Source organism: Emydura macquarii, unplaced genomic scaffold (genome assembly GCF_026122565.2).
Source record: "Emydura macquarii macquarii isolate MOO-44397 ecotype Brisbane River unplaced genomic scaffold, CSIRO-AGI_Emac_v2 contig_2688, whole genome shotgun sequence".
NCBI classification, from domain to species: Eukaryota; Metazoa; Chordata; order Testudines; family Chelidae; genus Emydura; species Emydura macquarii.
The window spans coordinates 8,564-20,545 of record NW_027132825.1 but is presented as its reverse complement, the minus strand read 5'-3'; the positions used below and the strand labels follow the sequence as shown (position 1 = coordinate 20,545).

General features: G+C 40.9%; 2 protein-coding genes across 2 annotated transcripts; one reads left to right on the top strand and one right to left on the bottom strand.

The window, feature by feature from the left end:
- On the top strand, nucleotides 1-960 carry LOC137164731 (olfactory receptor 11L1-like). Its single transcript, XM_067565667.1, has one exon. It carries the CDS (start codon nucleotides 1-3, stop codon nucleotides 958-960), a length of 960 nt encoding a protein of 319 aa, XP_067421768.1.
- A 4,456-nt stretch (nucleotides 961-5,416) lies between these two features.
- LOC137164730 (olfactory receptor 6N1-like) lies at nucleotides 5,417-6,418 on the bottom strand. The gene has a single exon (XM_067565666.1). It carries the CDS (start codon nucleotides 6,416-6,418, stop codon nucleotides 5,417-5,419), a length of 1,002 nt encoding a protein of 333 aa, XP_067421767.1.
- Between the last annotated feature and the right edge of the window lie 5,564 nt (nucleotides 6,419-11,982).

Sequence of the window (11,982 nt, the reverse complement as noted above, 5' to 3'; positions counted from 1 at the left end):
ATGGCAAACAGAGAGAGGGGAAATGAAACAGCTGTCACACAATTCATCTTCCTAGGATTCGGGAATATCCCACAACTGCAGATCCTTCTTTTCCTGTTGTTTCTCATGATCTACATTGTGACCATGATCGGGAATATCCTTATTGTTGTGCTAGTTGTGACTGATCAGCAACTTCATACGCCCATGTACTTCTTCCTGGGGAATCTGTCCTTTTTGGAGACCGGCTACACCTCCACCACTCTTCCCCGGTTGCTGGCCAATCTCCTGACTGGGGACAGAACCATTTCAGTCCATGGCTGTATTGCACAATTTTATTTTGCCAGTTTCTTTGCAGCTACCGAGTGTTACCTCCTAGCAGTGATGTCTTACGATCGGTATTTAGCGATATGCAAACCGCTGCACTATGCTGCCTTTATGAACAGCAGATTCTGCCCCCAGCTGGCAGTTGGGTCTTGGATAAGCGGATGCCTGGCTATTATCATCATAACATTCCTTATGTTACAGTTAAATTTCTGTGGTCCCAATGAAATGGATCATTTCTTTTGTGAATCTACACAAATAATCAACCTATCCTGTAGTGACACCTACCTGATGGAGTTCGTCATTACAATCCTGGTCATTTTATTCACTCTGCCCCCATTCACAATAACCGTGGGGTCCTACGTTTGTATCATCTCCACCGTCCTGACCATCCCTTCCACCACCGGCAGGCAAAAGACATTTTCCACCTGCTCCTCACATCTCCTTATGGTGACCATATTCTACGGGACCCTGATGATGGTGTATCTGCTTCCAAAAACCAACACGCTCAGAGACCTCAACAAAGTGTTCTCTATCTTCTACACAATCCTGACGCCTATGGCCAATCCTTTCATCTACAGCCTGAGGAATGAAAAGGTGAAGGAGGCGCTGAGAAAAATGGTTAATAAATGTGCAGGTTTTGCAAGAATTCCCAACTGATTTTTTTAAGCCCAAAAGGTGATGAGTACAGCTGAGGTGCTGTTTAATACTCAGGTTCTCTGTAGTCCTTATTTCTTGGTAGGTCTTTGGGAAGGTGCACTTATAACATGTGAGGAGGTGCAAAGATTTGATAGTGGAAGATCCATCAATAGCAGGATAATAGAAGATTAGGGTTGGAAGGGATCTCAGGAGGTCATCTAGTTCAACCCCGTACTCAAAGCAGGACCAACCCCAGGATCTTTACATTCCAAATAAAACCGAACTGTAGTTTACTTACTGATCATGGGAAGGAATATTTTAGCAAATTCTATACACCCAACCTAAGTGAGAATATATTAAAAAAAAAATAGCAGTTTATTCTGGAATTCTCAAATGGTTCTAAAAGAGCTACAGAGGTGTTGCACAATATTATATGCTATGAAATTCACCAACTTATTAGCACCTATATCTCACCTCTTGGCTCCCAACTCAAGATTGCTTAATCTAGGCCAATGAGATGGTTGCTCAGGTACAGAAGAGTGATGCCCTGGGTCTGAAAACAACGCCCCAAAATCCACTTATTTACCAATGTCATCTAATTCTGATATATTCTGTACAAAGTACACCGTGTTTGGTGTTATTTTAAAAGTCTCGATCTGCTAAACATTAATATCCTGTTGGTTTGTATGTGCTACCATAGTATGTGAAGTTATAAAATATTGTGGTAAATGCTGCTAGAACATGTTGCAAGGTGGGAAACTCCTACAAACAACTTTTGAAACACAACAAGGGAGGGGCCAGACAATGTTAATGGCTATCTCTCACCCATTCGAGAACAGATTTCACTAACAGGAACTGTTTACAGTGAGGACTTCACTATAGGAAGCACGTTTGCAATGGGACTTGACTGACCAATGAGGAAAAGCCACAAACTGACCAATGACCTCACATACTCACCACAGGTCACAAGCCCGATTGTTCTAGCAAGTTGAAACAGACTATAAAAGGGGGAGTGTGACATCATCACTTGGCTTCCCTCTTCCCCCCAATTCAACATCTGAAAGAGCATCTGGAAGACAAATAAATTTGGACTGGGGGAGGGAAGTCCCAGGCAAGGAAGGCTGCCCAGCCTGCGTTTAAGAAACTGCTTGTACAGTGCACAAGGGTGAGACATTGCTAATTCAAGAGCTTGTTAGTGTGTAGAACTTAGACTGCGATCTTATGTTTATTTCATTTGGTAACTAATTTTAACCTCTTTACACTTGCCACTTTTAATCACTTAAAATATATTTTTCTGTAGTTAATAAATTTGTTTAATGTTTTACCTTAACCAGGGTGTTTTTGAGTGAAGTGTTTAGACAAACTGCTCAGTAACAAAAGCTGGTGCATGTTCTTTCCACTTTGAGTGAAGGGCAAACTGGATAATAATCTCCACTGCTCAGGCTTTTTGAACAGGGTAGATGGTATAGTTCTGTGGTCCTGGGCTTAGGATCTAGCTGGAGTTTCTCTATTCTTGGTTCGTGACTGGATGGAAAACATTCACTGAACTAAGCTGGGCATGGTCCCTGACTGTGGAGAGCCATGTAAATGCAATACCTGTCAGAGGTTTGTGGTTTTTCACACCATCAGAGTGTGAAAGGGAGTCCAAGCTGGTCAGACAAAGGGCTCAGTGGTTTCCCAGCTACCAGGCAGTACCCAGCAGTTCTACAAACCATCACAGGAAGTATTTACAATTTACAATCCCAATTTACCGCTGCACAGTTGCCACAGAAAATCTGTGTAATTGGAATCAGATCTCCAATGCTCATGATCAGTGATCGATTGACTAGACAGTTCTTCCACCTCTCATGATTATATGCTGCCACCCTGAATCTATTCTTTAATCTCTTATGCTTTCTACTGCACAAAATATACTAAACTTGCAAACTGAAAGTAAGAACTAAGAAACAGACTTTTATTCAGAAGTGAGGAAATGTAGAAAAGTGATAAAAGAAGCAAAAGGACACAGAAGAAATATCTAGCCAAGAGAGTTCAGAACAATAAGAATAATTTTTAGAATATCTTAGGAACAAAAATAATTATGACAATGGTATTTGTCCATTACTAGGTGGAAATGGCAGAATTATCAACATTAATACAGAAAATACAGAAGTGTTCAATAAATATTTCTCTTTGGTATTTGGGGGAAAAAAACAAATGGTATGATCTCATCATATGGTGATGATATCACTCTTTTCATTCTACTGGTATCTCTGGAGGATATTAAAGAGACACTACTAAAGTTAGACATTTTTAAATCAGCAGGTCCAGACAGAATCATGGAATCATAGAAGATTTGGGTTGGAAGGGACCTCAGGAGGACATCAAAGCAGGACCAACCCCAACTAAATCATCAGCCAGGGCTTTGTCAAGCCTCACCTTAAACATCTATAAGGATGGAGTTTCCACCACCTCCCTATGTAACCCATTCGACTGCTTCACCACCCTCCTAGTAAAAAACGTTTTCCTAATATCCAACCTACACCTCCCCCACTGAACCCAAGAGTTTTAAAAGAGCTGGCTGATTTTCTCTATGGGAAGAAAGCTAAAGTCATGCAAATTTTTAAAAAGAGTAAACAGCACCTCAGTAAGTATGGGTGTCTTAGCCTGAGATAGATCCCAAGCAAGAGAATGGAGTTGCTGATACAGGACCAGATTAATAAAGAATTAAAAGAGGTTATTGTAATTAATGCAAATCAACACGGATTGATGGAAAATAGATCCTGTCAAACAAACTTTTGATGAGATTACAAATATGGTTGATAAAGGTAATAGTGTTGATGTAATAGACTTAGATTTCTGTAAGCCATTCGACTTGGTGCTGCACAGTTTGATGAAAAAACTAGAACAACATCAAATTTGCGTGGTACACAATAAATGGATTAAAAACTGTCAATGGATAAATCTCATCATGTAATTCTAAATGGGGTATTATCTTTTTTCTTCAGAGATAAATTATTGGCTTTACACTATTCAACTCTCAAAAACCTGGAAGAAAATTTAATATCATCACTGATGAAGTTTGCATATGACACAAAAATTGGGGGAGTGATAAATAATGTAGAGGGAGGGTTGTGATTTAGAGCAAACAAGATGTGTTTTAACATGGCTAAATGCAAATGCATAAGTTTAGGAACATAGAATGTCAGCCATACCTACAGGATGGGGGCCTCCATCCTGGGAAACAGTGACTCTGAAAATGATTTTTGGGTTTGTGATGGATAATCAGCTGAATATGCACGATGCTGTAGCCAAAGGGGATAATGTGATCCTGGGATGCATAAACAGGGGAATCTCAAGTAGGAGCAGAGAGGTTATTTTACCTGTATATTTGGCTGGAAGGTGAACCAATGGCTGAAAGTTGAAATAAGACAAATTCAGACTGAAAATAGAGTGTAGGTTTTTAATGGTGGGAGAAGTTCACCATTGGAACAATTTTGGTCAACATTTTTCTTTTCTCTCTCTTTTTCAGTGAAATTAAAGCCGATTTGGTCGTCTGTTCTTAAAACCTGGAAAAAAATGTTTTTTTCCCCCATCCTTTTTCCCCTTCCTACCTTCTTTTCCAGTTTAAAAAACAAAAAAGAAAGGAAACAAGAAAAATCTATCTTTGTTGAATAGAAAAACTGAAAAAACTTCCATGAAAAATATCCCAAATAAATAGTTTCATTTGAAATTTTTTCATGGAAAATTCATATCAATTTTGACTAGATTCAACTGCAGTTCTTTGAAAATCTTTTCATTGCCAATGTTTTGCTCATTATTTTTTCCATCCAGGAATTTTGTTTTTTTATCCTCCTTTTTCCCCTTCTTCCCTCTTTTTCCAGTAAAAGAAAGAAAGAAAGAAAGAAAGAAAAAGAAAAATCCATTTTTGTTTCATTGAAAAATTGAAAAATATCCCAAACAAATCATTTTATTTGAAATTTTTTATGGAATACTTTCAAGATGCAGTTAGCCACACAGCATGAGATCTGAAGGTCCATGCTTAATGAAAATGTGATCCTTTGTGCTATTCACTTTTATTTATTATTAAGAATCTACTAACATAGAGAAATATTAAAATACAACAGGTAAAATGCACAGAGATTATTCTTTGCTGACCTAAAACCTATCCCTTTATATCACCTGGACTTGAAACATTCTCAGAGTTTAACAATGTTCTCTACCATAGTGATTCACTGTCCGAATTTCCCACCATTGCCACAAAAAAGAAAAGAAAATTAAATTGTAAATATAAGTCTTAAAACTTGAGCTTTTTGAAAAATGGTAAAGAGTTTCCGGTGAAAATTTTGGAATGAGTTTCATTTCTGCAGCTTTAAAAAATAAGGGATTTTTCATGCCCCATTGAAGTTAAGGGGAGTTAAGGGGAGATTTACCGTTGACGTCTATAGGGCCACAATTTCACTGCATGGACCTTGTGCCTATAACTCAGCGAATCACCTCAGATCAGCCCTGTTTTTTTCAGCGTAAAAGAATTGGCTCGGGATTGCTGAGTTCTTGAAAAAGCCACACATTTGTTGACAGCTTTTCTCAGGGCCTCCTTGACCTCCTTGTTTCTCAGGCTGTAGATGAGGGGGTTTAGGAGTGGGTTCAGGACAGAATAGAACACAGAGAATACTTTGTTCAGGTCTCTCAGTGTGCTGGATTTTGGTAGCATGTAGACAATAATGATGGTTCCATAGAACATTGTCACCACAGTGAGGTGTGAGGAGCATGTGGAAAAAGCCTTTTGTCTGTCACCGGTGGAAGGGATTCTCAGGATGGTGACGATGATATAAACGTAAGATGACACAGTTAACAGAAATGGGAAGAGTGTGCAAACAGAGGCCAGGAGGAAATCCAAGACCACGATCAAGCTAGTGTCACTGCAGGCCAGTTTTATGATTGGAGTGAAGTCACAAAAGAAATGGTCCATTTCATTGGGGCCGCAGAAGGTTAGTTGTGACATCAAGGAGGAGATGATGAGTGTGGCCAGAGAGCCACTTAGCCAAGATCCAGCTGCCAGTTGGAGGCAGATCCTGCCGTTCATAAGGGCTGCGTAGTGCAAGGGTTTGCACACCGCTAAATACCGGTCATAAGACATGGCGGACAAGAGAAAACACTCCGTAGCTGCCAGTGAAGCAAAAAAATAAAATTGTGCAATACACGTAGTGACAGAAATGGTCCTGTCCCTAGTCAGGAGACTGGCCAGCAACCTGGGCAGGATGGTGGAGGTGTAGCAGGTCTCCAGGCAGGACAGATTCCCCAGGAAGAAGTACATGGGGGTGTGAAGGTGCTGATCGGCCACGACTAGCACCATGATGAGGATGTTCCCAGCCATGGTCAGAATGTACATCGCTAGAAAGAACGGGAAGAGAAGGACCTGCAGTTCAGGGATGTTCCCGAATCCCAGGAGGATGAATTCCGTGATGGACGTTTGGTTTCTCCAGTCCGTGTCTGCCATGAGGTGGATCTAGAAACAGTTGAAAAAAACTCCACAATAAAATCAGAAGAACAAAGGTAAAACAGGACACAAGGGTTGTCAGTGAATCCCATAATGGTTCAAAAACTCATCTGCCACTCACGGTTCCCAGCCCATTTTTTTAATCCAAATCACAGGAGCAAATGCTGGTATCCCATTATTACCACCCCTGTCTTATCAGATCTTAAATAGTAACATAACAAGAGCCCATTTTTCTGGTGGCCCAAGTACAGACATGGCAACTTAGACCATTTGTTGATCATATCATGTTTTCTGCCATATCGTAAAAGGGCAATAACAGTTCCAACCTAAATATCCACTTCTGTCTGCGAGAGCAATGTGATGGGCTAGGGAAAGAACGAAATAAATATTAAATAGCAAGGACCAACTTTTTAAAGGTATTTAGGCTCCTAATACCTATTGAGCTGCTTTGAGCAGGGGGTTGGACTAGGTGACCTCCTGAGGTCCCTTCCAACTCTAATATTCTATGATTCTATTGAAATCAATACAGCTCCTAAATCACTTAGGCACCTCTGAAATCCCATCTTAAAAATTTAGGATGAACTTTACTACGTTATCTAGGGGAGTTAGGAATGAGTGGAAATGAATGGAAATTAATCTAAGCCTATATCTTCTTGGTCAGTATGTCAATAATTTTCCTGGAAATGGTTAATTCCATCCATACGCACACTAGAGATTAGTTTATCATGACAAATAGTGAAGTTGGAGAAATTATTTGGAATGTCATAGCTGGAAAATCAGGTGAAGAATGTGTCTCATGTGCACACAGCCATCCTGAGCGTTCATTGTTGAGGGTTTCTGATGCGTCAACTCAATGCTGAAGGCATAAATATGGCTATTTCCTCCCCCCCCCCCCCCCATCGATTTTGGCCAGGGGCAAAATCGATCTCATTTAATAGTTTAACTCTGGAGCGACAGTCATTGTTTCAAATCCTGCATCAGCTGCTAAAATACAGGCACGAAGAAGACGATGGGAAGGAAATATACTGCCCCTAACTTTGTCTCACGACGTCAGGTCTCAATCCTAGCCTTGAATGCCATCAATTTAATTCCGTGCACATTCAGCCACATCCTTGCCCGAACTGTGGAGGTGAGTAGGATGGTCTGGAGGTTGAGGAGACAAGAAAGCCTGAGAGGAATTTGATATGTAAACATGCTGCTTACCTCCCTGTGACAGCGCTGTCCAAAGAGTCAAACGGAGATTTGCAATATCATTGAAGCCCTGTCAGTCTCCAAGATATTAAAGAGACCTTGATTCTAATAGATATGATTCAAAAAAGGGTTGGCGTAGCTTCCCTGGGGCATGCCTCTAACACAGAGCATCTACAAAGCACCTCAGTGCTTCTGCCAGTGGAACGGACCCACTTGGTCGTGCTTCAATTTCTTCTAAATATCAATTGCAACAAACAACCAAAAAATTATTCTGGAGGAATCTGGTGTGGGTTGGATGTTAAAATCTCAGAGAAGCCACCACTTCACTAATCCCAAACCTAGTTTTTTTTATCTTACCTCTGCTGTGCTGATGGGAAACTCTGTGGTTATTTGTTTCATGTCTGCTCTGGTCTTCAGCACAATGTTAAGAAACTTTGCCAATAGGTATTGCTATCAGCCTATAATAAGGAAATTTTAAGATTGAAATCCTGAGCTTTCCAAAGTATTTAGGTGCATGGTGTGATAGCATCTAACACTTGCTGTTTTCAGTCGACGTTAGGCATGTAGGTGGTTTGAAAATCCCACATGGTGCCTAAATACGTTTACAAATGTGCCCCTTAGTGAAGATGGATGTTTCAAACTTTGGATGCCCGCCTGGAAGCCATCATGGAGCATGATTTTCAGATGACATGTGCGCCGCTGTTCCTGACATCAGCTCGGATGACTGGATGGGGTCTGGACTCCATGGGGGCTAGAGAAGAAACACCAGCCATTCACCCCACCCTACTACTATTACTAAATTTGCTTTGTTAAAATGGCCGTTCAGATCTGGTAGCCTTAAAATTATTTATTCTTCTTCAGCTAGAGCCTTTAGCCATAAATCTGTAAGGAAATCTTTGGCTGAGTTATGCCACTGACAATCCTTGGAGCTATTATATGTTATCTTAGGGTCATATTTTTAAAGGTATTTAAGGGTCTAAAGATGCACATAGCCACATAGTGGTATTTTCGAAAGAGACTATTTTGGGAAGGTAACTAAGTCCTATTGATTTCAATGAGAGTCAGGCACCTGACAAGATTAGATGTTTTTGTAAATACCACTAGGCACATCTGTGCATATTTAGGTGCCTAAATAACTTTGAAAATCTGGTCTTTAGTCATTTTAGGATTTGCAAATCCCACAAATAATGTATAATCTAATTCTTACTGCATTTGTGGGACCTGGGCACCCAACGCCCTTGGGCTGCTTTGAAAATTTCAGTCTTGAGCCTTGTCTGCATTCAAAAGTTGCACCAATTTTCATACAATCATAGATTCCAAGGCCAGAAGGGATCACTGTGATAATCTGGTCTGACCTCCTGCATAAGACAGGCCAGAGAAATGCCCTGAAAAAATTCCTAGTGCAGATCTTTTAGAAAACATCCAATTTTGATTTAAAAATTGTCAGTGATGGGGAATCCACCATGACCCTTGGTAAATTTGCCAATGGTTAATTACGCTCACCGTTATAAATTGATGTCTTATTTCCAATCTGAATTCGTCTAGCTTCAACTTCCAGTGATGGGATTGTGTTAGATCTTTCACTGCTAGATCATAGAGACCCTTATTAAATATTTGTTTCCCAGGTTGGTCTTTAAAGACAGTAATCAAGTCACCTCTTAGCCTTCTCTTTGTTCAACTAAATATATTAAGCTCTTTGGGTCTATCACTAAAAGGCACCCGTTAGTCATTCTTTTGGCTCTGCTCTGAACCGTCTCCAATTTATCAACGTCCTTCTTGAATTATGAGCAACAGAGCTGAACGCAGGACTCCTGGAGCAGTCTCACGGGTGTCAAATTCAGAGCTAAAATAAATTCTCTATTTTTACCTGAGATTTCCTGATTGAAGTGAATCCACCAGTTTTATGGAAATTGATTTAAGAGATGACATAGTTAAGTTCTGTCTGGACACATCTCTCTCTATTTAAAACTGTTATTGATGTTGTTTGCATCTATAAATACCGATGCAAGCTAAACAGATATAAGACAGGGTTTAAATTGATTTAAGCGGGTCTATAGTGCAAAGATTGTCTTGTCAAGGAAAATTGGATGAGTTCAGGTTGCGCTGAGCTAAGACATGTGAGCCCACACCTGACCGAAATGGATTTTTTTTCCTGGTGTAGCTGCATTTAGATCAAGTTTATCTGGTCATATTTTAGCCTAGACATGATAGGTGCCTAGAACATGTGTTTGCTAAACCCAGCCACTTTCCCGAGTCAATACAAACAGGTTTTTTGCACCGATTTAACTAAATTAATTTTAAATTACACCAGGCACTAAATCATTGCAACTTCGTGGCTAGAACAGACCTGAATGAGTCAGCTTTTAAAAGATATTTAAAATGATTTCAGTGGGATTTAGGCATGTTTTTGAAAATCCCACTGGGTGTCTATTGCCTTTAAAATTCTGGCCCTGTTTCGTTAGCTCCTTCAGGCTGCAATTTCTTGATGCTCAGTTGTTCGGACTGTGCCAAGAATTCAGATCTACCGGGTCAGAGTTCCCCAGGCACTTACTCAGGTGGAAAGCTTTTCTGAACTCCCTTATTAAGAAGCAAGAACAGCTCAATAAAGTGCAGGGTGTTGTAATATTAATCTTAGTGGCAAAATAAGGTGTGGCCTGGGCATAAAATAAAATCAATTTTTTTTTAAAAAGGAAAACTCATCTATAATCCTATTCCGGGGTCCACCAAAAACTTCTGAAGTCATTTCCTTTCTCTGTGCCTCAATATCTGCACTTTAAAGCTTGACAAAAACACCGCCAGGCAACTGGGGCTAAAATTGCTCATGTCCCTACATTTCTTAGCGAGAACATGTTTTATCAGTGTGGTGTCAAGATGGGGAGGGTGGTTACCTGGAAAGCTGTATCTGCTGAGGTTCTCATCTCTTGATGTTCCTCAAAAGTTGGATTCGGGTAGCAAAGAGACTTGTGTATTCCTAAAGGGATGAGCTGGCACTGCGATCTCTTGTGAAAGACGCTCTGACCCCCTCTGTTTACCTAGGGCAGAATGCCTCTTTGTATTTGTAGCCTTTACTGGAAGTAGTGGTGTCTCCCTTGAGTCTACATCCTGATGCAACCAGCCTTCTGCCCTGGGAGAAAAGCTCACATCTGCTGCCTGATACAGGTGATGATTGCTTGCAGAGTCATGTGCTCAAGGTTTCACAGTGTAGCCAACACACAGATATTTTACTTGGCAGATGCAATCTGGTTGCGCCAAGGGGATTGGGCTAGATGACCTCCTCAGATCCGTTTCAACCCTGATCTCCCCCACTACAGAAAGGATGTGGACAATTTGGAGAGAGTTCAGTGGAGGGCAACAAAAATGATTTAGGGGCTGGAGCACAAGACTTATGAGGAGAGGCTGAGGGAACTAGGCTTGTTTAGTCTGCAGGAGAGAAGAATGAGGGGGGATTTAATAGCATCATTTAACTACCTGAAGGAGGTTTCCAGGGAGGATGGAGCTAGGCTGTTCTCAGTGGTGGTAGATGACAGAACAAGGAGGAACGGTCTCAAGTTGCAGTGGGGGAGGTCTAGGTTGGATTTTAAGAAAAACTTTTTCCCTAGGAGGGTGGTGAAGCACTGGAATGGGTTACCTAGGGAGGTGGTGGAATCCTTCTTTGAGCAAGGAGTGACCATCCTGAAGATGACCTCAGCGGGCATAAAGCCTTCTCTACCTGTTCCTCGCATCTTGTGGGGGTGACATTGTTCTATGGGACAGGGATTGTCACGTATCTGAGCCCTAAATCTTCATATGCTCCAGATACCAACAAGCTGCTATTCTACAGTCATCACCCCCATGTTGAATCACCTCATCCACAGCCTGAGAAACAAGGAGATGAAGGGGGCTCTCGGGAGAACAATCGCTGGAAAGTGCTTCCTTAAATAAAGGAAACAAATGTATTGTAATTATGGGGCCAGATCCTCGAAGAGTGCAAATAGGGTTGAGTTTACAACAGCTAAGGGTCTTGCCCATAGTCCAGAAAAGTCAGCAGGGGTGCAGAACTTTTCAAGTAAAGGAGGATAATGATGGAGATAGAGAGATGAGGGCTATCCTGTTGGCATCAGTCCTTTACAGATCTGCTTTGTCAAAGACAGGATTAAGAGACATCCCGCTTGACAAAACCAACAGAGCTGGTGAACTTTTTTTGCTGAAATGTTCTTTCCCCCCAATGGAAAATGGCCTTTCTTTTAAAGAAGAAATTCTCACCCCCTCTCCAAAAAAATATCATTGAAAGATTTTGGGTTTTTTGTCAAAAGCCCCAAATCTGGAAATGTTTCTCTTTCCTGCAACCGGGCCATGAAATGTCAAGATCCTCATTAAAAAAAGAAAAAAATTGT